Source organism: Dromaius novaehollandiae, chromosome 10 (assembly GCF_036370855.1).
Source record: "Dromaius novaehollandiae isolate bDroNov1 chromosome 10, bDroNov1.hap1, whole genome shotgun sequence".
NCBI classification, from domain to species: domain Eukaryota; kingdom Metazoa; phylum Chordata; class Aves; order Casuariiformes; family Dromaiidae; genus Dromaius; species Dromaius novaehollandiae.
In genome coordinates, this window is record NC_088107.1 from 16,258,974 (window position 1) to 16,286,754 (window position 27,781).

The window sequence follows — 27,781 nt, forward strand, 5'->3', positions numbered from 1 at the left end:
TATTCTTCTGAACTTATTCCAGTATTTCTGCACAGATAAATGGGGTTGTGGAAAGATATTTGATGCCTATTACCATTTCACATAGTGTTGTCTACAAAACAATTTCAAATGATAGTGTATTAAAAAGTAATAATATTCTTCATGATTAGACTATATTGAATTATTTCCCAAATAGTAACTTATGGTTGTCTCTTTCAAAGAGCCATCATCTGTTTATTTAAGTGTTTAATGGAATACAAATAGTCTGTGTTCTGGTAAAATTATTTGATAATCCTTATAACAGTAATATTTTATTTTCAATGACTAAGCAAAAGCTGTGCATTTATACAAAATTTGAAGTGCATACGTTGCATCAGAGTGCTGGAGTATGGAAAAAGTAAAGAACAAAGTCAAGCAAAGACTGAAAGTTGTTGCCAGACTTAAGAGTAGCATAAAGAGAACAAATTGCAGGATTTAAAGCCAGCAAAATTTAAACATATTCACCATCCAGAGGGACAAGGCAAATAGGTTGGCTTGTTTTGGTAATGCTTAGGTTCCAAGAAATAAAAGAAGAAATGGCTTTTAGTGATTTATTTGGCACATGGGACCCAAGATGTGTTTTGGCTAAGATGCAAAACGTATTTCAAAAAATTTTAAATAAAAATTCTTACTTTTTGTCTTTTTAATTACAGAAGGAACAGAGGGAAAATAACTTGCTTTTCCTGTAAATTTTGGCTAAAATTCTAGCAAGTGAACAAAGCAGTGTGTACATGAGTCGTTTGGCAGTCCTGAAGTTTTTGGTAACCTGTTTCTACCCTAACACTTCTCATGTTGTTAAGGCTTTTATGAAGATTACAGATGTTTGGGATAATTCAAGCATGCATTTATTCACTTTTTTTTTTCCTGACACACTGGTATAGTAGCATCAGTAGTCCAGTAAAGCCAGCGGTCCCAGAGTAGGCTGCAGAATTTTATGCCTCGCCCCACAGCAGTGTAACTTTCTTCCTGCAGAAGTCGCCGTGGTTTTAACACACTGTCAGTCTCGCAGCTCGTGAGCACTAGCGAGTGGTGGCCTTGCTTCCCTGGCCCTTCGCGCAGCCCTGCCGTGGGCCTTGCTCTCATGCTTGTGCTCCCTCCCCTGCCTTTGTGCCAGCACTGCTATTTCTCTGGCCCTGTCGTGAAATACTTCTGTGAGCTAATCTGGCAGGAAACCAGCAAGGCCTTTTTATGGTTCATTTTTCTGCTAGCTTCTTCGTGAGCTGGTTTACTGCAGGGTCTGACAAGTATGAGGGAGGAAAATTAAATACAGAGGTGGGCAGTGGGGCCGAGGAAGTGTTAAGGAAAGCAGAACGGCCTCCTTTGGGTGGCAGCCAGCCATTAGGTGTTAGTAAGATAGACTCGTGTTTGCACATGTGCAGCTTGACTCACAAGGTGTTGTCTGGCAGTGGTTCCTGCATCAAAATCCCTTGTGAGAAGCTGGTAAATCTTAGTGGCCTGTTTGGAGGCTTGCTTTGCGCGGTCGTGTTACTATAACTTCCTCCCTGGCTGACAGGTCTGTTTGCAAGCTGTGCTTACATGACTGATGCTTACCTGCTCGGTGTAGTGCTAAGGAATTGGTTTTTCGTTTTCTGTTTTCTCTCAGTATCCTTCTAGTTCTTATTCTTACTCACCTGTAATATTAAACCATTCATTATTTGTCTTAATTTAATGTAAAATTGCTAGTTTCTGTGTTCTTATTAAATGTCCCTAGAAATGTGTTCTTCATTCCTATAAATGTTGCACCCCTCAGAATTAACTTGGGAGATTATTTTCTGCCTCCATGGAAAGAAACCTTTTTAAAACATCCTGGGAGGAGGCTTTTATTCTTTTTTTTAAGTTGATATAATTATTGATTGCTGCTTGCTTTTTGACTGTAGACCAAGTTAATGATCAGAGGTGTTTAAATGCTGTGTTATTTTTGCAGAAAGGAAAAATTAACAGGTAAGGATGCTTTTCAGCATAGAAAGACTGTCTACTGGATTTTATTGGTTTTCAGCGTTTTCAAGCTATAACCTACAGAGCTGCTGTAACAGCATATTTTGAGAACTGCAGCAAATTTTTCTATTTACTTAAAGTGCAACTTGCCCTCAATCGAAAAAATAAAATAAAAAGGAGGGGGTATACTTTAACAATAATAGGTATGTCAGTTCGAGCTATAATATCATTAGAGAATAAAGCCGATTTAAAGATGGGTTACTTGAATATTATTTCCATCAAGTTTTGCTTCTGAAGCGTGTATAGTTTCTAAGGTGCATTTTATGAGCTAAAAGCATTCTTTATATAATGTTTGTCATGAGAAAAACATTGAAAAATTACATTTCTGTAGAAGTGTGCTTTGGGATTTAAGCCATGCAGAAATGTTAGGCAGCCCAACCAGACCAAGGAGTATTAAATGAAAGGATAGTAGAAGAAATACAAAGAGCGGAGCAGTCTTCAAACAGAAAAATATTGATCTTTCTTTTGGGTTAAGAGGTAAAATTGGAGAAACTTTAAAATCTGTGCAGGTAAATGTAGATGTTTCTGGACTCATTTCCACCAGACCCAGATTTCACCAGTTCTGCTAATTTTCTAGAATAGAAAAATGAGCTGTTCTTGTAGTTAGTGTGATACTACTCTAAGTTCTCTTCAGAATAGCTGGACACTTGTGCTAAATTAGTGAAGTTAAATTGCTGTAATTATTCTTTGGCATTTGAAGACCACAGTGCAGAACAGGGAGGCTTGACTACAGTAGAATTCTTATTTCTGTGTCACTGATCTCTTAAAGGTGTGACTTTGTTAGGAAGGTAATCCTTCCGTTCGTGTAAGCTGTAACAACATCGATATAACAGCAGAAAAATGTTAAAACATGAAGCAGAAAGTACTAGGTAGCTCTTTGCTTGTGAAGGAAGAAGCTGGTGAATATGGGCATCAAGCAGCTTATTACTTCATTGAGATGTGGTGAGACATCTTGGTTAAACGGGTGGAGGAGCATCTGTTTCAAACAAAGGGAAGTTGTGAAAACACCTAATGAACAGAAGCAAATGTTTTGGGGGATTGAAGATAACCAGGCTCCCTCAGGCATTTCAGTTGCAGAAATAGGTACCAGTGCCAGGCCCACTTACATCGGGCAGCAGTCTTCCTTCCAGCTTGTTTGGTGATGTAGGAGGCTGAGCTGCATCACAGCAGCTTTCCAGCGTTGTGGGCAGAGCAGCCTGCGCTCCCGTTCATGGGAAGGGAACTGTCGACGCGCAGCCTGACTGATGGACTCGGCACGCAGTTAACATCTGAGGCAGCATGGAGCTTGATTCAGCAAATGTTTGGGCTGATATCCTGATCTAAATCTAAAGCCGGATTTCTCTCTTTTAACAAAATTAATGTTTTCCTACTTTGAGAATGAGGGTCAAAAATATCAGCAAAAGCCGTGTCGAAGAAGTGTTTGGAAGAAGTGTCTCTATATAGAGGAAGGAAAAAGTAGCTGAAGGCACTTTGGGCAGCACAGGCTATGCCAGGTCTTCATAGTTGATTCGTCCTGGATTTTGGCTGTTGCTTTTGGAAGGAAAGAAACTATTGAGAACTGCTGGTTTGGGATCTCCACAAAAGGAGAACATCTGGAAAGACTTTTACTGCATTTCAGATAGCTCATGAAGGGGGAAGTACTAGTACAATATCTATACTGGAAAAAGTAATCATTGATACTGTAAGTGCTAACTGCCATCAGCTAAAACTCTATTGTATAAATGTAGGAAGAGACGCCTCTTGAAAGGTTTTAATAGTTTAGCTTCAACCTTCCCCCCCCCCCCCCCCACGCATGAAATAGCAGACAAACTAAAACACTTTGCTTGGGCAGTTTTCTTGCAGAGGGGTAGGTGCTATCACTCCCTTGGACAAAGCTGCAGGGCTTCATTGTGCTGCAGGGCAAACGGGGAAGTCCTAGTCATGCAAAAGTTCTTTTTCTTGGGTAAAAATGAAGTATAGAGGGTCTTGGTTTTTTTGCAAGGGAGCTTAATAAACCAGGTTGTAATAACTACCTAAGTCAGAATTTCTTATAATACTCCTATTGTTTTTTCACCTGTAGCTCAGAGCTAGCCTACCGCATCTCTGGCTTAAGTGAGCAGATGTGCAGTGCTTGCATTTTTCTGTCGAATGTTCTCCCCTATTTAAAGGCTGAACAGGTAAACTCCTTGTTTTTATAGTTATAATACAATGTTTAGTGTGAAACCTTTTTCCCCCCCACTGAGTTGAGAGAGAAGACGTTCTGTTATAAAGATACAATGTCAAAGTTATGTTCAGACAACCCCTGATATGTAACTTGTTTTGTTCAGTAATGAGAATTAAATCCAGTGGGCGAGTCTCTTAGATGTGCTCCTCAGAGCATATAATTGTTAGAAAAGTTCTTTCTGAAGTTATCTCTCTCTTAGATGTCTTTGTACTCTGAGCTTTATTTTATGAAAACCTTAAGGTGTTAGTATATTGCTTTTCTAGCATGAGATGCCATGCTGCTGTTAGTAAATAGGCTTTATACTTGCTAAAGTGTTGGGCAGCCAAAAATTTGAAATCAAGATACTGTGGGCCCTAGTAAAGTATAAATATCCTCCACATGCTTCTAGAAAATAACTTGGTCTAGGTCTTCTGAAGATCAGATTCAGACTCCTATGATGTTAATTGCATATCTGTAAGTATCTTTGTATCTAATCATAGAAGTGTAAATGTGGAATTTCACTGGCCTTTCCTTAGCTATTCTCTTTGCCATTATATTTAAGCAACACTCAAAATCCTAGCTTACTAAGATGTGAGGTTTTTGTATTTTGTATAAATGTGAATATTTTTTCAGGTCTTTTTTTTCTCTGCTCTTAACCTATTTGGTATATCAGAAGGGGTCTTTTTCTTTCACAGGTTTGAGAATTAATGCATTAACTATCTTCTAGTATCAGTGAAGTATTTTTATTTTTTTGCAGTTGTATAATGCAAATTATGTTTTAATTGTGCATGGATAAAGATGCATTACAACCATCAATACTATGGCATGATACTGTTCTCAAGTTGATTTTGGAGTTTGTGCTGTGTTGCTGATTGTACTAATGTCCTGGTCTATTTACTGGCATGTTTTCAAGAGGGCTATAGTTTGTTGGACACCTTATGATCCAGTGGAAGACTGAAAGCAGTTATTCTTAATGCATTTTTAGACACATTGTTACAAAACCTGTCACATTTATAGTGTTTTCTTTGCCCCTGAGAATTAGACTCCCAGTTACATAGCATCCCAGTTACATACTGTGTAACTCAGATTGTATTGTTTTGAGCTGTTGTGGTGCTTGATTAGCAGTTTTCAGTAATGTTGTAACACAATTGGTAACAGGAGCTGTTGACTGTGAGATTAAGGTTGGAGTATTTTTGGCCTGGTGTATGCAGTCTTGTGACCTGGTCTTGATTTGGGGGGTGGTGGTGGTGTGTATATAAATATACATATTTTAAAGTGCATGGTTATTTAAAGCTATGGAGTCATAACTGAAGTAACCACAGAAAAAATTGCCAGTAGAAGGGATTATTATCATAGCTAATATCTTAGGGACTGAGACTTGCTTGTCAGAACTATTGAATCTGAAACTTCATGGTTCAATATGGGGAACAGAATGAGCAGCATGATGCGATTTAATAAGTTTAACAGTACATGTGTTTGCATGTGAACATAAGGTCAAGGTTGTATCCCTGCTAAAGGTTTGATTTGTAAGATGGTTGGCCTTGTTCTTGTTTGCAGCCCGGGAGGTTTTGTGACATACTTTGTGTGTGCACAGGTGTAAAAATTATATTCAGGATGTAATTTGTGAAGATTAGCATTGTAATTTTTCTCTTGGAATTTTAAGCTTAAATTGGGTGGAAGAATAATACTTAAGGCTTGTTTTAATAAATAAGAATATTTTTTCAGACAAAAAATAATTTTACTGTGCAGTTTTCCCAGCATCTCTGCTGACTTGTAGGGAATTTCAATTTTTTTCATACTAGTTTGTATAATTTTAATACATTTTTAGCATTATTTTATGTTTGAACTGTCTGAATAAGTGTGCCTAAATAACCAATGTATATGTATTACATACAGTATTGTAAATATGCCTTCTTCTCTGAACTCTACCTGATGCACATTTCCTGGCAATAGACGCATAGCAACATGCAATTTTCTGTTTTAGTAGCATTCGGGTGGGAAATACCCATTCCAATTTTATCATGAGTAGGTTAAAGTGTCCAGGGATATATGATTCAGTATGTGACTTGATTTAGATTCTAGGAAACAGCACAGGGAAAGGAAAACAGACAACTTCTGACATTTTTTTTTAAGAGTACAGTTAATTACAGTAGTTATAGCCTAATCTTTTCTATGTAGGGAGTACACAGACCATTATTACAAGAAACTAATGGGATTGTTTGTAAAATTTACTTGAAAGTAGTAACTGCTCTTCAGCTGTTTTTGAAGTGTCTGTCTTTTCTTTTTTGTAGCAAATTATATCAGGTAATAAGTGGAGAACTCCTTGAAACGTTTTTACGTAAAATAATTTTACGGGAACAGCTTTATTGGTACTGACTTGTGATGTTAATAGATATCGTTAAAACAAATTAAATCTTTTGATCAGTTTTCCTGAACAAGATGCTTTCAGTATCTTTACGTAAATCTAGGATCCATTTTTTCATTTTCTTCTGACTTCTGTAACTTCAGTATTTTGTTTTACTAGAGAAAGAGAGTTTAAGTGTACAGCCAGAAGTTGTCCTCTACCCTGAGAGACTGCTGTTCTTGCGTATCATTTTTCTTTATGAAAGTGTAGGTTTTAAGCAGTTCCCCCCCCCCCCCAAAAAAATTTTTTTTGCTGCTCCTTGTTTTAGATTACAAGCATTTTTTAAACATCTATCAGTGCTACTTTTGGTCATCACCCAAAAAAGCTGAGTTACTTTGTTCTGGTGAAGTTATAATTGTTGTGGCTTATTGTGGGGATAGGAATTAATTTTGGGTAGCACTTCTTATTGCATAGTCTTAAAATAATTTTTCCATTAACTTGCATTGCAGGGGTGTTTATTCTTTGCTGTGAGAGTAGTGTATTATGCTCTTGAATTTCATTAGTTTCATAAATGCAAACTAATTTATTTACTGCTATTAATAGTCACTATTAGTATTTCAAACTGATCTTGCACTCCAAAGAAAGAAAATATTCTAATGGAAGCTAGTATTTCATGGGTAATAACTGAGCTATCCAGTGCCTCCTCAGGATAGTTTAAATCTCTGTAATATATTCTTTTAATGTAATTTTAATGTGTCTTCCATCAAATATAGTTATAGGTAGCTAACAAGGCCTTTTATTCATATGGTTTATAAACCTGACTGGGTAGGTAAGCAAAATGAAACTAATGGTTAAGCACAGTAGAATCTCTCTCTCAGACAACACAATCTTGTACGTGGCTCAATACAGGGAGGAGAGTGAGCAGCATGATGCAATTTAATAAAATTATCCCAGGAACTTTCATAAATGAACTGTAGGGTCTGGGGCTTGTATGAAATTACGTTGCCTCAAGACAGATTTTTCCATGACAAAGCCATACCACTTTCATTAACCTTCTGTTGAATAGAAGGTACAAAAAGAGATACCTTTCCTTTGGTACTCTCCCAGGTAGCTTAAATAAGTAAAAATACTGGTAATTTTGTTACCAGTGAGGAAATTCCCTTCCTGATTTGGGGGAGTGAGGAGAGCAGTAGGAAATGACCAGACAAATTGCATTTTGATCAAAGCCAATTGACAAAATGTAGTTTGTATGCTCAGAACAAGACCCGGTTTTGAGCCAGGCATTTGAGCCCCCCTCCTGGCTGACCCACAAGACTGGGAGTGATTGAGACTCTTTGGAACAAGAGTGACTTCCTTTTTTTCTGGTGTACCATAATGTGACCTTTTCCCTTTTTCTCTATGAAATATAAATGAGAAAAAGTCCACTTAAGAGTCCACTCAGTTTAAATATAATGGGTTATTCTGTTTTGCTTTCAGGTACCGCGAGATTACATGAAGTTTTGACCTGTGTTTTATATCTGTATGCTGTAATGCAATCCGTATGTTCTCCAAGAAATAGTATAGATTGAGATTTGAAGTTTCTTGTGATTTTTTTTTTCCTTGTTTTAAACACTTCCCCTTGTCTTTCCTTGGGGGAGGGGAAAGAGGAGAAATTCCTCCATTTATATTTCTTGAAATGAAAATGTTTTGTCTTCAACCTAATTATAATATTGAATCTGAATTTATTCTGATGGCACATAAGTGGTTAGACTGATAGCTTGCCTGGGTTTCATTTCTCCTCTCAATTTGATGAATGCCCATAGCTTTGTATATTTTAAGACCACCATGTGAATCTATTGTCAAAGCTCCTTTCTGTTTTAAGTAATGTTTTTTCATGGTAATATATATGTGGAAATATGTCTCTGATGTCTTTCCTTGTTTATTTGACTTACTAATTCTAGGTACTTTGTTAACAGATACTTTGTTAACAGAATAAAAATCATTTATATTCTATTAAAAATACTAAGTCTGTTATTGAGAGATATTTTCTATTTGGAATTATCAAGCAGAAACTAAGAGCTAATCTTAATCTATTGAAAAGCTAATTTTTTAAATTTAGATGGTATTTCTTTGTCATAATCATATTTCTCTTTATATCCCCTCACTAGAAAGTCTAGACCTAAAATATAATTTTGTGTCATAATTATTGTGTTATTCTTTACAGTAGACCTTTGTGATATGGAGCCTAATGGTAGATTGATCAGTTTGGGTGTCTAAGATGCAAAATACAATCAATGTTATGTTTTGTGCTCTAGGTTTTTTGCAATCGATTTCAGTTGTTGAGTCAGATCTGAAGGAATATCATTACTCTGAAACAAAATTGGATAAAGAAGCTATAAAAGATAGAAACTCATACCTTGAGTACCTACTCTAACAGTCCACAATGTGATTTCTTTGGTCAGATCACTTATTTGATCAACATCATAGCAGATGGCAACCCTATAAAGTATATTATCTTGTTTACAAGAACATTAGACCCTGAGTCTGTTGAAATAAGTTTTAAATATCGTCTCCTTTATCCTATACCACCAAGAAGAGCAATTTTCAGTTTGTTTGTAAAATAAATTAAAAAAAATTAGATGAATGTTTGAACCTGTTTCTTCAAAATGAATACATATGTTCAAGTAATAAGGCAGCAATTTTTTTAAATTGTTCTTTTAAAAGAACCTTAAATGCTCTCAATCCTGTTTTAAAAGTGACATTAAGCAAAAACCTTAAAATGTTTGTGGAGTTCAATCTCCAGAGGCAGAAGGCATCCCTGCTTGCTGGCCTGGCGTTGCTGAGATGAGCGAGGAGCAGTGGGCCTTGCCGCCGGCGGCACTCATGCTTTGCTGCATGAGCTGGGACCAGGCTGCAGGCTGCCAGCTGAATCATCTGAAACAAGTATACAATTCACTGAATTATTCAGTTCAACTACAGCATAGCTTCTGCAAAAGTAACCGATTTTGATTATGAAAAGTATGAAGTCAACTCATGAGTCTTTTCAGTGACTTACCATCCTTGATGCCTACCAAAAAAAAGGGGGGGGTAGGACCTCATTAGACTGCTGTCTCCTTGATTGCATTATCTTTACAAAAATATTTACAGGCGATTGTTGAATTTCCCACTCTTTTGGATTGCCTAAACAGCTTGAGCTACTGGAGCCTTTCCCTATTTTTCAGTGCGCTGATAACTCGTACAGCTTTTTTGTCCCCTCTTAACATCCTCAGTGAATTAGCGGGTACCAGAATTGAACGCTGTTTTCTTGTAGAGGGGGTTAGATAAAGGTGGTGATCTCCCCAGTCCCATTCCGTTCTGTATTGTCCGGGAAAATGCTTCAACCCTTTTGACCGCGCTGTTGCTTTGAGACCTTGCGTTGAATTTATTACCCAAGATGGTGCCTGTGCTCTCTTCAGGATTGCTGCTTCCCATTGTGAGGCCCTCTGTCTTGAAGCTGTGCCTTATACTCCTGGTTTATTGCTGTAGAAGTACAATTTAGCTGTATTAAAGTAGGCATTATTTCTTTGTGCCCAGCCCGCTAGACTTTGTTTGGGTCACTGCATTTGTCTTATTTTCCTCATTGTTCTCTGCTCCTGTGATTTTGTGTGTGTGCGTGTGTCTCTCTTGCAGTATTTAATTGGTTGGTTTTCATCTGTGCCATTGGTGGGGAAAAAAACTTTAAATGGTGTAAAAGCCAGGAGAGATTCCCTTTGCGCCATTGCAGAAGCGTGCGTGGTTTCCCGGTGGGGGTTGCTGGCGAGCCAGCTGTGCCCCGACTGGGTGCGGGCTGTGCTGGTGGGGGCCGGGGCAGCGACACAATCGCTCCAAGTGACCAAACGTCGTGGGGCAGCGGGAGCTCAGGTGTCCGATGTGCCATAGCCAGCTCTTCCCGGCAGTCTTCCAGGAGGTTGTGAAGGGTGCATAGAGGTACTTCATGTGCAAAATCTGATTGAAGAGTACATGCAAGCCTATTTTTGGCTTGTAGGTGAAAAAAAGTAACAACAATGCTCCATGAAAAGGAGGAAAAAGACACGTGGTAGAAAAGAAGAACAGTGTTCAGTGTTCCTGGCTAACTGTACTCTGTGTGTGTGTTTGTGGGTGGTGGTTGTTTTCTTTTTTTTTCTTTTTTCTTTCTTTTTTTTTTTTTAAGAACAGGAGACTACTTAGAAATTAATTTGATTTCCCATCTTAAAATGTTACATTTTATTTTAGAGTGGTTTCTTTAAACAATTTATTTGCATAATACAAATGACTGAATAAAAATATGACAGTTTTTCACTATACATGTGCTTACTTAGCAGAACCTTTAAATAGGTCCTTATGTCCCATTGACTTCAACTTTTGAATGAATAGTATGTTTTGTTGATTAGAGAGTCATACATTTAAAGTCTGTACTTAAATCATCTATTGATGTATTTCTTAAGTAGGTTTTTATAATGTACTGTGTCTTAAATTTTCAGAAATGTTTTGTCTTGCAGTAAGATACTTTCTTTTTTTTTTTTTCCTCCTACTATCTGTTCCTTTTGAAACTGAAGCAATGGAAGACTTGTTATGATAATCACTGTATTACTGGCACTGTTGTTTCTGGCAGAAAAGAGTCGGTTGTGCCAAAAGATTACTTTTGCCTTTGTCAGTGCCAGCCACGAGTTTTTACTCAGCTCCTGGATCAATTACAATAAAACAACAACAATGCTGTCAGCTGCAAAATGCAGCGAACTTGCACAAATTGTTGGCTCAGTATTTTTTTCTTTTTCCATTTCTAAAGAGCATTCTCCAGCCTTGAGGATCTTTCCTGCAGTACACAAAAGGAGTCTATAGTTTTTATCTGGCTGATTGTACTGTACTTTCAGTTTACCATGCCTTCTTCAGGCTGTCTTTGTTGCAACAGTGTTTTATAGCTTCATAAAATGCATTCCTTAAGGAAATAATGATTAGAATACTATTATTCCATAGGTGGTTATTTACATACCAGCTTGTATTTTCTTGTATTTTATTTTGTGATGTGACCAGTCTGATGTATATGCATGAAAAATTTTATAGTTGCAGTAAGTTAATAATAAAGCTTGGGATTAAGGGTGATTGTGTGGGGTAACTTGCACTTGGTTCTTATATATAAATTGTGACACTACAAAGCTTCATAAAGAATTTCTACTGTGCATCAAAACTATGAGAGAAGTCTGGGTGACAGGAGGCAGAAAGTAATTAGGGGAGCTCTGCAGGCCGAGGGACATGGAAGTGCACCTCTGAGAATGGAATTGTTCCACCCTTTATTTAAAAAAAAAAAAAAAAAAAAAAAAAAAAGTTCTGGCTATAGATGTAATCAGACCTAATTACTAGAATAACAATCTTATCCTATATGAATGGCTGTAAAAATCCAAGTACTTTTTGCAATTAGTTGTTTTGGAATGTGTTTTAGAAGATGTTTTAACTAATTAACTTTGAATAAAGTGTAATTATTTTGTTGGAACAAGTGTTGGCAAAAGTATTTCTAATTGTTAGCTAGGTAATCTATTTTTTGGATATATGTTCTTATATACATTGAGTTTAAAGAGCTCCCTGTTTTCTTCTTCCCCTTTCTCATTTGAGCTGTAGCCTGGATTTGCATAAAGAGAACCGATTCTAAAAGAACCGTTAAAGAATTAAAAAAAGATTCTTGTATCAGTAGAGACATCACCACGAATCTTTCTTGTTGTTTTTTGTTTTTTCCATTGAAATATAAAGCATTCTATCTTGTCTTTTATGGTAAAATAACTTGCATGTAGTATAAAGACCCAGTCAGGGGAATAGTTTGGCACTTCTTTCAATACTCAAGCAAGACATAAGAGCAAGGAGTAGATAACAACAATACATTTCACAGTATGTGTCGCAATATTCAGCTCTTAAGATGCAAGATAAATCAGGCCGTGCAAAAAACGAGGCTACCATGGTTGCATTTGTTTTGTTACTCAGGTTAACTTATGGATTGTGTGGGGAAGGCACTGCGAATGGGCAAATCTTCTTGACTTTTTATGCTCCAGTTTTCAGCAGCTGCAGGTGTCCAGATGAGTAGGTTGCTTTGCAGCCTACTTCATTAACAAGGAACTTGTTCATCTTAACTTTTTGTTTTTAGAATTACTGCTTTTTAAGTATGTGGAGGAGATCAAGGCTGAAATCAAATTCAGAGAGCATTCTGCTTTTTGCTGTCTTTTATTATAGGTCTGTACTTTTCTTTTCATTGCTAGGTATGGATGAGCGAACAGGTGCCACATCTTGGGGAACAAGTGGTCAACCAAGTCCTTCGTATGAATCTTCAAGGGTAAGGTTCTCACTTAATAATTCATACTGAAAGTTTGTGGGAATGTGCAATGAAAATCGGCAGATGATTTGGCAAGGTTTTTGAAAAGTAAAGCTCCTCTTAAATAAAAAGACTAGCGTCTTTTAGAGGCTTTAATAACTTTGATATACTGCAATAGTAATTCAGGTTTCTGAAGATAAAAAACACATAGGTTTAGTAGTTATGAAAACAAAAGTATATAACTGTATAGTTGAATGGTAGTATGTATTTTCTTTACCCTGTGGTCAGAAAATTAAAGTAGAAATCATGTTACTTAGTCAGGAACAGATTTATTGGCAAAGTGTAGGGAACTCTAGCCTCTCCATTAACATTAGCCAGTTATATCATGTGCTGCATCATGATATTGGAGAGAGGCATCACTTTCTAAATACCCTCATTCTATCCTTGTTGTGGCTGCATCCATCCTGTTACTGATCTAAACTTTTTAACAGTACCTAATACCCTACAATAGACATGACTTGATAAAAACCCAAATAAACATGAAAAACAAAGTTTCCCCTTAATAAATTGCATTCCTTTTCATCTGCTCAGTTTTCTTTTTATGAGTATCTACTTCCTAAGAAACCAATGGTTTAAGTCCCTAATGAATTAATTATTAGAAATACACAGCATAACTGAGGAATGTAGTTCAAATATTCTGTTCTGATTCAGTAGCCTTGTGCCAGAGAGCTGTCAGCTCTTGTAACTCTGTGGCTTTCTTTTGCTGAGGAATGATGTGGGGGATCAGGGAGGTTGCAAGACTGTGGTTCTCGTCCAGGTCGGTGGATATTGTCAAAACCTGTACCTGAATTTAGAGATGAGTATTAGAAAGAGTCATCCTAGGATCTTAATTTTTTCCCCTTGATCTTCAGTAAATAACCTATAATAAAAGGAAAGAAGAACTTTTTGGGTTGTATTTGTCTGACAGCTGCAACATAGAGATTAGTCATCCTTTTTAAACATCCTGTGTACCTTGAGGCATGAAGCCCAGGCTTAGATATCCCAGTCTTGTCTACATTTGAAATGGAAACTTACTATACAGTTCTTAGTAACTGGTATTTTTACTGTAAGTGTTTAGTGTTTTGACACTTACTCATTTATGAAGTCGCTGATCAATATCAATCAATCACGACCTTGCCTAACTGGAACATGAGCTTGTGATTCCTAGGCTGTGGGACTGTATTAATCACATATATTTGCAGGGAGAGGGTCAGCCAACTGGAATTCCAAAAATAGGAAATTGGGGTGCCTGGGTGTTTGCGGTTTTTTGTTATGTTTATATATAGACTGTAACTAAAGTGCACAAGCAGGAAATTAAACCCCAGCCAAGAATCAACCCCCCACAAATAATACCAAATAAAGGTGGTGATAAAGGCAAGTGTTAGTGCCCTAATAGAGGTATACCAGAAGCTAGAATCACGGGAAGAGGCCAGTGCTATTTGTGTATCATTAAGAGCAAGTGAAGAACTGTAAGTTTGTCTTGAGTTTTATAGAAGACTTCAGGAAACAGAGATGTTAACTACTTCTCAGGTTCTCCCTGCAGCAATCGTAACTTTAGACTTAAAATAGCATGTAAAAATACAAATTTCTCCTCCCAGCAAACAATTCTTGCTGAATCATTATTATAGGACAGCTTTAGCTGAAGTCAGTTGCATTCTAGCCAAACTGAGCATCATCTTAAGAGCTGGTGGAATCTGTCCCCAGAATGTTATTCAGATATTTCTTCCTTTTTTTGTGCAAGTGCAGAGGATTTTTTCCTCATGTAAGTAATTTGAGATGATATTGGAAGTTTGCTCTGTAGTACTAATTATTTACAGCTTGTTTTTAAAAAAAGAAAAAAAAGTCTATGAAAATCTGTATGTTCATTTAACTGGAGCGTGCTATTTTGATAGGTATTTACTAATTCAAACTAAATATTATAAACTTTAATTTTATGGATTGGTGGTTAAAGCTGTTTTGATTTTTAGGAAGTTCAAAAAATGGAAAATACTGATGCATAGACTTATTTTCATACTTTTATTTGTGGATGAAGTTAATGATTTTATAGTATAGCTTTGTGTGCTTCCCTCTAAAATTTAGAACAGGAAAACACTGAGTAATCGTATATAAACTTTCTAAGTTTATAAACTAAAAATGAAATCAAGTTCACCTCCCCCTTCTGCCTCCGAGGGTAATGTTTTGTATGTGCCTATTCCGTTTTTAAAATTGCTTTATTTCTTATAGTGTCTATGTGCTTGTTTGTGTAATTTTGGCATGGTAAAGTTTCCTTCACTTTGGTAGGGAATTTTTTTGTCAAAAAGTAGCAGAAATCACGTGTGCATGGGGAAATAGTCCTAAATTCTACTGAAAGATTCTTATTACAAGTTGAATATTTTCCCAGATACCTACACTATCTTTCTTTATGGAAAACCTGTTAAATGATGTAAATTTGCTCAGAGTAAGTCTTACCTTAGCACAGAACCTGATGTTAGACTGTCCACAAAACTCCTCTGTGGGAATGCCTGTAGCTGTGAGCAGTTGGCTCTTGGCCCCTTGGCCTCTGAAGCATTCCTGATGGGATTAGGGACTAGTGGCTGACCGGAGCTGTAGCTTATCCTGTGGGCTTGGTGTGCTTGCTTTAGAAAGGAGATGCAAGTGTCCGGTGCCAGCTGTTGAAAGGCAGCAGAACATCTGCATCTCCTTGGGTTCATGGGGGTATGTGATCATCGGGCACAGAGGAGTAGTAGCATAGATTTGTCCCACACGGTCAGATGAGATTCAGTGTTGAATCGAAGTTGAGTGGGTACCCAGAGGAATTCAGAGGGTTTGGCCCATGAATTTTGATCTTTGTCCAGGCCTTCATCACACTTAGATGATGCACGAGGGAAAAACGGCTTTCTCTAGAGCCCTGTATTGAAAGACAGTTATCTGGAATATCATTTAAATGATGATTTTTTTAAAATAAAATTCTTAAATTCTAAAGTGTTTAAATTCTTTTCTTTTTAAAGGAAAACTCCAATGCTGTGTTTCCCCCAAAAGGTCATGATTACTAGAAATATATACTGTCTGTATAGAGAGTTTATAATTGCTAAAAGATTAATTTGCATGTTAATTTATTCTATGGCCATGTTTTTCTGCAAAAAAGTAGAATAGGGGAAATTCTATTCTGCATTGAAATCACTGGAAAAGCACTGGACTTCATATAGCAGTCTAGATCAAGTTTGTACGTGTACATTTTGAGCAAGATGTATTGCCTTTTTTTTTTCTTTCAACTAGTGAATAACTAGTGAAACACATTATGCTACTGGTTCAAAGAATTTTGAATAAAGATAACTGCTACTTCATACCCTGACCAGATCAGATGACTGAGCGTGAGGAGGAGCTAAAATGAGTGTGCAGGTCTGTATTAGGAGAGAACAGATCAGTTTCTCAGGACGCAGGGCAGATGATGCAGTTCGTTTGCCTTTTGAGTTCCTAAATGCTGCCTTGTGGTGAGGTATAGACTTTTAAAAAACAAACAAACAAAAAAACCTTTCTTGTTAACATGTTAAATATTTGCTAAAATAAGGCTACAAATCCAGTGCTGTTTTCCACAGATTTTAGTACAGAATGTTACTCTTGTTGTAATTTTTCTTACTACTTTACTTGCCTGTTTACAGGAAAATGGCAGTCTTCATGGAAAAAGCTCAGACCTCTCCACAGACATAGAAAAGTTGAAACCTCAAGAGGTACTACTTATTCTTTTTATGTTGTGTGTGGTGGGGGGGGTTGTTTTTGTTTTGTTTTTTTTAAATCTGCCTGTAGCCTGCCACTGGAGTTTTCCTTTAAAAGTCACAATAAAGTGACAGAATTGGATAAGAGTTTAAATTATTGGGCCAGTATTGACTGGAATTTTCAAAGGCATGTAAGAATAAGCAATTTTCAATGAAATAGATTTGGTATTTGGTAGTAGTAAAGTACATACTTCTAGGCTGATTAAATAAGACAGTAGAAGATGGGGTAAAGGAGATGGTCCTTTCCCTCTTTTCCTTGCTCCTGCTAAAGGTCTGTTCAGCTAAATGTAGTTGGTCTGATTGTGTCCAATAACAATGCTTAAGGAAAGAGCTTAAGTACAGGACAAACACTTTTGCCACCTTTGCCTGGTGTACTCCCCCAGCTGATCCCAGCAATTCGTGATACAGGAGATTTCCTGGCCGGAGTCAACCTCTTGGTTACTGTTCTTGTAGTTACTGATAAATTTATTCTCTGCTAGTGGCTAGTTTTTCTGACTCTAGTTGTACTTTTGGCAACAAAAATGACTTAAACAGTTTGTGGTAAAAATACTGATGTGTTTGTTTTTAAGTGTGATGACCAGTGATTTAACTATTTCTATCATTTTCCTGTGTTCTGAATAATAAAGATTAATTGTTACCTATGCACTTCATAATTCAGTGGTTTTTTTCATGAACATCTTTGTTTTTACATGCCAATTGTCTGTCTCTCCTCTTCTCTGCCAAACTGAAGAATCATAATCTATTGGTCTCTGCTTGTACAGTAACTGTTACAAATCTCTGATTAGTTCTTGTGCCCTTTCTATGCATCTTTTCTACATATCTGGTATAACTTAGAGTTGGGATGATCACTGCTGCATGTACTATTCAAGATGAGGGTATGTCATCAGTTTCTGCAATGGCATAATAATACTTACTTTCACTGTCTCTTCCTTTCTTATTCATTCCTAATAGTTGTCTTACCCTTTTTGACTGTCACTGAGCTCTGAAGTGATGTCATTTAAATAACTGTGGAGAATGATACTACTTTTTTTTTTTCCCCCCTTATTGCTACGGTAGTTACCACATATCGTCACTGTGCAGTTATTTTTTTACCCTGTGTTTCTTTTGCATTTATATACACCAAATTTTATCTGCTGCTTTATTGCCAATTTTTTAGAGAACTTTGTTTGCAATGCTTTACTAAAATATAGTTCTGACTGTTTAAAGTATTTTTTATAATCAAAATTTACCACTTCTTCATTTACTCCCTCTTTTTGATATATTTATGGAATAGTCGAAGAAAATTGGGACTAGTACAGTTCCTTGGGGAAATAGGGAAAGTACACTGGAAACTTCTGTTCACTCTGAAAAATGGCCATATAGTTCCGTGCTTGGGGTGGAGTGTTTGTTTATGTATTTTAATCTTTTGATCAATAATTCCACAAGAGAATATCCCTTCTCCCATATCCCATAACAGTGTAGTTCCTTTTAAGAGCCTCTGGTAATACCTTATCAAAAGCTAAAATAGTCTTATTTCAGTACTGTTTTAAATTAACATCCAATTTTGAAAACAAATATTTGAGAATCACTGCAGGCCTAAGAAAACCTTATGTAAGAATTTTCTTTTTTCATTACCTCCTAATGTTCGGTGTCATTCTAACACTGAAAGATAGTTGGTATTTGTATCTCTAGAATCGGCTGTGATGATCTTAAACTTATGAAAAGGCACAAACCGAGACATTAGCAACTTCTGTGTGCAAAAGCTCTGTTGCATAGGCCAAACACTTTGTTAGAAAAATGAACCACTTGAAAATTTATCTATTGTGGAAAATAATAAAAAAGTAGGAAAGCCTTATTTTAGAGGAATAAATCAGGGACAGAAATTAGCAGGTCAGTGTGGAACTCTACAAAATGCTGATTTCTGCCTTATCCTTGAGATGATGATTATACTGAAGTCCATATACAATACTGTGTCCAATTTTCTTTCTGTTGTGGTGCTTGTTTTTCTTCCAGCTCTTCAATCTTGCTTTTTCTTCTGAATGTGCAACTGTGGTGCTGTGTTTGATGGCAGTCTTCTGAGTAATGTGTGCAAGTCCCTCCCTTATTTGAGTGACATGGAGCTGAAGATACTTTTGCCTGTGTTGACGATGCCTTGTATGAGAAGTGTAGCTGGCTCTTTAGCATATGCAGAGACCTATAAAGATACTTTTTGATAGCTTTGTTCTATTAGGGTCTTAGAAGCAAATTCTGAGGTATCGAACCAAGTGGCGTATTGGTTGAGCCCAATGAAAGCATGGTACTTGCCCTATAGCTCTGGGAAGTCTTGTTTCCCTGTTGTGAGATGCTTCTGAACTTTCAGCTTTTCCACTTTCTGTGGAAGTTGTAATTTATAGAAGGAAACTCATAATCTAGAAACAAGTTGGTATCATCATTTTGGGGGGGGGATAAACACTGTCCTTCAAGTAAAGATTCTTCTGCTGTAGTTTTTATTGCGGTGTGGATAATGGTTGCTTTTATTTTGTGAACAATACTGCTCTGTGAGGTTTTCTTCCATTGTTTTGGTTTTGTTATAATGTGTCTTTGCAATAAATGGAGCAAGTTAGTTTTTCATCTGTCTGGATTTCTTTCTCCAGAAGAAGCAAATCTAAAAGTATTCTTTATAAGACATTTCCTAGCTGGATAGCTTTTTGGGGGTTTCTTCAATAATAATTTTAACTGTAAAACACTGTGCATAAATTAGCAGAAATATTTTGCTTTCAGAATCAGAACTGTGGGTGTTGTAATTCTTTTCCAGCATATATACACAATAAAAATGGGGAACATAAATTTTGAGCTGATATAACAGAGAACCCATTTTCAGTATTGAGTATGCAGTTTATCTTCCTTTTCATCTACATAACTCTTCTATACTCGTACTGGAAGCCAGAGTTGAATGGATCAAGGTACCACTGCTAGATTTAGATAGTATTGTAACATCAGTCAACAGGTTATGCCCTCTATGTACGTAAAATATTCAGACATGTATTTTAGAGGCCAAATACTTTATATGCCCATCCTATTCTTCCCCCCACATCAATAGTACTTTTAATTTGCAAAGAAGTCAAAAAAAAATAGTAATGAGATAGCAGGTTTTGAAATAGTATTTTATACCTCTTAATCTCAGGTACATAACAAGAAAGGAAGCTGTTAAATAGCAAAACAAGACAAGAGGGACACAGAAATACAGTAAGTGTTATCAAGTCTGTTGTATTTGTGTCCTTTTTGTCTTTGTCCTTTTCTTTTTCTTTTTTCTTTCTTTTTTTTTTTTTTTTTTTTTTTTTTTTTTTTTTTTTTGAGGGGGAGGGAGGTTGTTTGGTGGTTATTCTGCTGGTTACTTGCTTTTCCTTATGTATGCTATAAGTAAGCAGATGATTCAGGATGAAATCAAAGGCTAAATTAAATATCCCATATTCAGTGCATAGGATGTTTCCCAAAATGCAACTTATTTTTCAGTAATTTGATTTATGGGCAGCACTTTCCAAAACAAGTTCCAAAATATCCTTTAAGTTCTAAATAGTTTAGGTAGGTGTCTAAGTATTGTTTTGAAGCATTTGTTGTTGGTATATTGGCCATACTTACATTCCTTTCTTTCCTGGTTTATAGTTTAGTTGAGACCTACAAAAATCTATTTTCTATGATATAAACAGGTAACTTCTTATTGTAACTTCCTGTGATTTGACATTAGCATTGGAATATGTTTACAAATTAGTTTCCTTTGTGGCCAAGGAAATATCCTATTTCATATCATCTTGATATTTGTCTCATAAGATTTGAGAGAGATGTAACTGGCCATTTGGTTTAGCTGTTTAAAATCAGATTCATCATGCACTAAGTTAATTCCCTGGAAAGAAAGGGTTTTAGAATCAGAGAAAACAGTGATTATTTCAAAATGGATTCCTCATTCAATATATTGTGTTCTCCTGCCCTTCCCCTTTCAAAGCTTTACAAGGTAAAACCTACATCATATTTTTAGGGTTTTTTATATGCTATTACTGGACACTTAGTAGTGTCCAGCTGTTTCAACTTGATATGTGGAAATAACTAATCAATATTTTTAGAGCTATATTACAAAGCATGTGATTTATGGTGGTACTTGGAAAGTACTTTGGGAAAAGTCAGGAGACCTTCCCCATAACACCTGAAATCCAGGGTAATGTTACCTGCCTTTTTTTTTCTTCCCTCCTCCCTATGTAGCAGGTGCCTAACTACCAGATATATGTATAAAGCTATGTTTCTGTCTTTAGGATGTTGTAATCGAAGATTTAAAATTGCCAATAGTGAAAGGGAATCAGAATTAAAACTAGGAAGCGTATAGCTCCTTATCTCTTGTGTAATTAGGTAATATCCGTCGGGTAACTGCCTGCATTCCTGAGTTTAATAAGAGTTTGTTGTGCACTAGAGAGAGGTGTTTGAATGAGAGCCTGTTACTTCTCAGCACTGGGGGAGGTGTCATGCACAGAGCCTGTGGAGAGGGGGAGGTATTGCTTTCTGCTACTTCAAAGCAGATCTCAACAGCTGAGCTTGGTCTCTTAGCTTTTGTATTGTAGCAGGCAAAAGATAAATAACATGGGTGTAATGATCAAAGGTCTGTTCTTTCCTCTTTTCTCGTTTCTTGTTTTGAAAGCCAGGCTCATCTTCTGTTTGACCTGTGCTAGATCCATGTGTTATCTTTATGGAGGAGGATGGTATTGTTAGAGCAGAGAAGAGCAAGTCACTGCAAAAATTGTTGACAGTGCTAGGTGAGAGAGAGCAGTTATTGAAGAAGCTGCTTTTTATTAAGGTTTTTGTTCACTTTGCCAATTGGTGGAGTTATTTTTCTTACTGTGTGGAGAGATTTATCCATTGTTTGTTAATTATATGAAGTCACAGACTGACTTACCCCATAATTCCCTGTTACATCACAGAAAAGTTTCTGGGCATGTCCTTCTGGTCCATAGGATTGTGAAATACTGTGAAGTGCGGTTGTAGTTGCAACTTCCAAGGCAGCAGTCTCTATGTAAATAACTTGAAAATGAGTATTAAGACCTAACTTGTTTTGTTCTTGTGGACTTGATGGCAGTTCTGTATTTTTAGGTGTAAAATTATTCAAATTGTATGAAGCACTTTATTTTAAAGTGATAGTCTGAATTCTTGAAGCACAAACAGGTAGAACTGTGTCCTCCTTTAGCACTTTTTTGTCAGAAGTATAATTTGTAAAATACTGATTTTTTGCTGACTTGATATATCTTTCCCTGTTCTCTTCAGGTGAATGTTTTGTAAAGTCATTTTGATCATGTTTTGGAAATAACATTGTTTCCAACTGAATGTTAATATTTCACTGTAAGACTTTTAGTGATTTGAGTTGTACCAGGACCTATGACAGTGTGATGTTTCTTGAGGTTCAACTGCCCTATATTCATATATCTTAACACCAAGGCAAAAAGGAAGGGGACCTGCTGCTATATATTCTAATACAATCTTAAAAAGTGTGGTAGTATGGTCCATTGCCTAAAACACTGCTCAAGAATGGAACTTGAATTTTGTGGTTTATAACTCTTTTAGTTTTTGATCACCCTGAATAAAAAGTTAAACCATCACTTATCCTGGCATAAGGGTTATATAAATTGAAGTTCTCTTATAGTATGTAGCTTTAACATTAACAGAATTTTTCATGATTTTTTTTTCTTCTTATTTTAAAGCTGTATTTCCAGGGTGAGTTATGTCTTTTCTGGATCCTCTGGGACCTGTTCCAGATGATAGGTTCTTGTTGTCCTCTTCTCTGGATTAATTTTTAACTTAGCTTTATTTTTCCAAGGTATTCTGTTAGCTGGGTGTTCAATAGACCTAGCCTGGTTTTGGCTCTGAAGTCTTTCCTCTGGGAGCCATTAACAAGTATGTAGACCCAAAGATTGATTTTTGTCTGTCTGTCTCTGTCCTTTCTCCTTCTTTCCCCCCTTATTTTTTCTCCATTTGTTTGTCTTTATGAGTCTCAGATCAGTTTGGAGGGACAGATAATCCAAGCTAAAGTGGTTTTCAGCAGTAGATTTATTGTTGTTGATTTAATTATTAGTCATTCAGATAATTATTCCTGATTCATTGAATCATAATATAATTCATTTTGGAAGGGACCTCAGGATTCCTAGGTCTTATTTGTCATATAGGGTCAGCCAAACCATAAGACTCAAGAAATCCGAAGCAGTATTCATTAAATTTAATCCTTTAGTCTCTAGTCATGTCAACTGAAACTGAAGTCGGTCATTCTTTCTGGTGGTATTTTAATATCTTAAGCTTAATGGAGATAACTGAGATGCTAAACCTGGTGTAATTTGCTAACATGCAAGCACCCACTTAGGAGTCTGGCCATTCAGTTATGAGCCAGAACTTGATTTGGCTTTGGTTGGCACCCAACAACTTGTGTGGGAGAGGGGTGGGGGATAAGGGAGGAGAAACAAATAAAAAAAGTATTATTTTCTCTAATTTGATGGACTTGAGTGAAATAAAAGGCTGAGCTGTAATAACCCTACAGGAAGAAGTTATTCCATGAAGTTAATAATAAATGCATGGGAAATAAGTGTGCGTGTACTGCCTTTAAAAACTGCAATGTAGTTATAGTGCCTCATTCATTTTTGAAAGTTTACCGTGAAGTGGAACTAGGATTTTATGCTTATAAAAGAAACTAGCTTCCTTGAGCTAGGGTGAAGAGTGTGGTTTTGCTTATGCATGGAAAAATTCTAGTCTGAATGAAGAAAATATTTACTAAAGGGTAATAGTTTTATGTTACTGAAGTGTAAGTAAAAGGGAGAGGACAGATCCTACAGGAGCCCTGTGTGTCTGAATTCTTCTTTTCCAAGGAGACTTGAGCTACTTGTTAGTCTGCCTTCTGTAAGTGAATCTGAATAATCTATTTTAGCCTATGCTTTGGCAATTTAAATTCAGTTTTCACCTGCATCTGAATCATGAAGTACTGACCTTATTGAAGTTGATGACAGATTGAATGATAGCAGTGACAGGAGTTCACTCAAAATATATGACTGGTTTGGATAAAAAGGGATATAGCCACATGGTTTCAGGAAATAGCGCAATAGTGCGGGTTAGCAGAACAAACATGCTAGGAAGGATTGTGATTTCCCTGCTTGTTTTCCGTTCCCTCTTTCAGGACTTCTAGAACAGTAAATTCTATAAGAGAATTTTTATTTGTCCTGTATACTACTATATATGATTCTGTGAGTAACTCCACATTTTTATTGGTTCAACTGCATGGCATGCTTGTGCCAGGAAAACCCTCCTGATGTATCTGAAGTTTAAACTTGGACACACAGGGAATTTTACCTGGACAAGATGCAGCAAGGGAATGAAAAATGTTGCATCTGTTGATTCTTTTAGTTGATGGACTTCATTTATTGAAATTTTTAGAGAACATCACTCTAATCAAATGAAATGTCTGAAAAATAAATGGACTGTTAGAGCATTCAACCTTGAGAGTGGCTACATTACACTGTCAAATTGCAGCACTAATTAGTAGTAGTCTTCCAGTTGTGTTTCATGCCAGGCCTTAAGAACTTATAATACTTGTTGCTTTTGTTTGCAGATCTATCCGATTTTGTCTTTCTGAACACACATATGCAATGAGACTGAAATCCAGGGAGAGGCCAGTTGCAGTGGAACAGTTAGCCCTCCTTTTAACTCAATATGGGGCTATAACAGTTTAAAAAAAAAAAAAGGCGAGAGAACAAGCTTTGTCGTCTTTGAGAATGTTTGTCCGACATTTGAGAATGTTCGAGTTTGTAGCTGTGGCATCCAAGAAATCATATCTGAAACCAGTTTTCATTCTGTAAACAGAAAAAACCCCCGAGACTCTGAGCTATCTATAGTCCCCTCATAGCAGAGTGCTCAGAACAGAAACCAACTTTGTCCAGTAACTCCTATTTTGCAAACTTTTTGCCAGTTATTTTCTGAATGCTCGGATTGCACCCTCTGCGTGTTGATCCATTGGTACGCTTGCTGGGGAACAAAGGTGGGTGGCAATAAGAGGATGTGTACTGAGCATGAAGTGTCTCCTTCCAGCCTTTCTGAGTGAAAGCCGTCTCTCAGGTAATGCTAAGTAGCAATCTTCCAAAGGGCTTTGGAAGCCCACCTGCGGTCCTAAGCATAATATGATTACACATGAAATTATCAACCTATCCAAGTAGAGTGAGGTCAGAGTATAAATCATTAAATAATCCTCCCCAAGAGAGAATAACTTTGGGCATAACTAGGTGGCTCCTGTTCTGCTCTGCTCGGTGGCTGTAATTCTATCCCGTTATGGTCAAGTGAGTCCCCTTTCAGAGGCAAGTACGTGATTTTCAAGATTGCCATGAATTGGAATTTCCTTCCTTTCTCAGAAAGAAAGTCATAACCTAGGCTTTCTTCTTTCATAGTTGGAAAGCATGTATTCTTGAGTGTTCTTTAAGAAATAAATTTGAAACATGGCTCTGATAGAAGTTTGTATACTTCCCCCTCCCCCCCCCCCCATTTTTTTTCCCTGTGATTATCAGGGGCTAGCTCAAATGCCAGCTGCATGGTGCTTTCTCTTTGTTACTCAGTCATATAGGTGGCACGCACCTCTTAATAAAGCCACAGCCTTTCTTTGCCTTGCAGACAAAGACTTTTTAAGGCCATCTCTACTGTAGTCTCCTTTGAACAGCTAACATTGTCAATTTGCGCTATCATATTTGGTAAATATATTTTTAAGCCTTGATTATGCTATTAGAAGCTTCCAATAGCTATTTTAGAAGCTATTTGAAACTTGTACAGTTTTCCTCTATGATCAGTTAAAGCTCTTTCCAGCAGAACTCTATAGTAATTATTATGCAAGTTAACAAGACAGACGCAAAAAGAAAAAATGGCATCAGGAATGCAACTTTATTTGAAGCACAGCTTAAATGTGAAGCATGCTCAGAAATAACTCTATGTAATTTGAAGTATTGTCCTTGGAGCTCTTCTAGTTTTGCGTAATTTCCTTTTGTGAAGTGGAAAAGAAGTTTGTTAAATCAAGATTGTATACGTTTATGCTTATTCTGTATTCATTTAGTGTGGATGTGTTGTATGTGGGAATCAACTCAGGATTTCTTATGCTAAAGAAAGCTCTACTGCTTGAGCTGATAATCCATAACTCATCACTAAGACTCTGAGTAAGTGGTGTCAATGACAGTGGTCAACTTAAGACCTTTGTACGTAGTCCATCTATAAACGGAGGGTGAGAGGAGGCTATGCTTTGCTCAAGTGTAAATTGGGTATTGTGTGACAGTGAACAAAATGCCTGGCACCATCAGGAGCTGAGTTAGAGTATAGAAATAATTCTATCTGGAGTGCTTGTGTGTGCATTAGTACATTTTTTCCTCATATAGTAAACTTTCAAATGTCTTATGGCTTTTAGTGTTGTCACAGACTAAGCAGAACATTTGTCAGGTAAAGTAGTGATTTGTGTAGTGGTATAGAAATATACTTTGGATGCTGCAGTAATTAGATAGAAGTATACTCTGGGGGAGAAACTGAGACAGTACACAAAACAAAAAACATGGTGTGAAGAGTTAGGTGAAGGACTTCAGGCAGTAGACAGGGCAACATTGCTTTTTGTGTAAGCTATCCACCCAGTCCTTTAATTCCTTGGCAGTTTTGGTGGAGGGAAGGGAAAAATATGCAATATTAGCTTGGGGTGGGTGGGGAAGGGAGCATTATTAACCCTGTGCTTTTGGTAGATTGTATTTCATGATGTGTGGCTGTATATGAAATGAGTTTTACTGCGGTTGTATTTTCAGTAGTTTTGTTTATTTTGTAAAGCAAGGTCTCTGTGATACAAGTTTCTAGGGTGCGTCGAGGCATTACTTTCTGAATGTCTGAGCTACGGGTTCTGTTTTTTCACTGATAATGTCCTTCCTACTTTCTTTCTTTTAAAAATAAAATCCAGTTGAAGTACTGTCTTGGGGAAGAAGTTTTAAAAACAACAACAAAGTGAGTACAAGCAGGGAGCCCAACAGGAAACTAACCACTTAGGAGCTTTATTCTTTAGGGCCTTCATGTGCAAATTTTTGCTTTTGTATTCAGCAGATTTAATTTCTTTTTTCTTTCGTTTCAACATAAAAATAAACCGCATGTGGTGACCTTAGCTAGGAGCCGCTCCATTTCCTCGGCAGCTGCTGCTGCATGCTGCTTGCCTGACAGACGGGGCTGGGTCACGGTTACCAGAGGACACCCTTGTGGTCATAACCAAGTTGTAAATGTCACTAAGATTGTTCCTGGATGCCTATCACATGCGCAGCCCTGATTCTGAAGTAGATAAAGTGAGCCAAAGATTCGCTGGGGAGCTGGGACTCCCAGGAGATTACTTTTAGAGCAGAAAAGCAGGAGGAGTTGTGACATGCATCTGTAAGCAGTTGCGGTGATTTGACAGTTATTTAGCCCTCAGTCACTAGCCCTTTGGTTGAACTGACAGCATGCCTGCAAAGATAGTGAGGCCTGTTTCAGCCCCATTAATGTTGTCTTGAATGGAGCCTGCGGTCCGAAAAATGATAAATGTTCAGTGATTGATGATTTTATACTCCCAGGGGATTTGGAGTGGTTTCTGGTAGCTGTGAGCCTGAGCAGTTTTCCCCTTGAAGTGGAGACCATAATTGGGCCTCCACTTTAAGTTTCTTTGTAGCTTTTAGTTTAAAGAGGCTTAAATAAGTGAGTAATTGGGCATTGTAAGCTCAGTTTTACCAATGCTGCTCAAAACTTTGGTTACGAAGGAGGTGCCGTGTTGAGTGCCAAGTCTCTCTTATGCTTCGATAAAGTGTAAATGACTGAGTATCTGATTGGTCTGAATGGTAAATACCATATTCATACCTTTATTACAGAAAAGCTGAAAACATTTTGAACTGTACAAAAGAAAATTTTAAATAACTGGTTTAACGAAACACGTGCCTCCTGGGACTTCTGTTGCATGTTTTCCATCTGTATGCCTTCAGAGCAAGCTTGCGATAAGCCAGTGTTACTTACTACACAAGAGTCATTCCAAGCATCTTAAGTTGGCCTATACCGCTGTTAAAAGGGTGCAGAATAATATTTCAGTTTGAATGCTTGTTTGAAAATCAGGTGGCAAAGTTGTTTTTCATTTAATCAGTAGTGGGAAGTAAAATCTTTTG

General features: G+C 37.0%; 1 protein-coding gene across 11 annotated transcripts in view; it reads left to right on the top strand.

Moving 5' to 3' along the window:
* The window catches only part of TCF12 (transcription factor 12), a 183,333-nt gene that overhangs the window by 39,082 nt on the left and 116,470 nt on the right, over positions 1 to 27,781 (top strand). For 7 of the 11 annotated variants that reach the window (XM_064517420.1, XM_064517425.1, XM_064517417.1 and 4 more), the window contains exons 4-5: positions 12,779 to 12,852; positions 16,509 to 16,577. In XM_064517420.1, coding sequence (XP_064373490.1) covers positions 12,779 to 12,852; positions 16,509 to 16,577 — 143 coding nt within the window. The remainder of the gene's footprint in view (positions 1 to 12,778; positions 12,853 to 16,508; positions 16,578 to 27,781) is intronic. The other 4 variants (XM_064517427.1, XM_064517421.1, XM_064517423.1 and 1 more) reach the window with 1 other exon arrangement.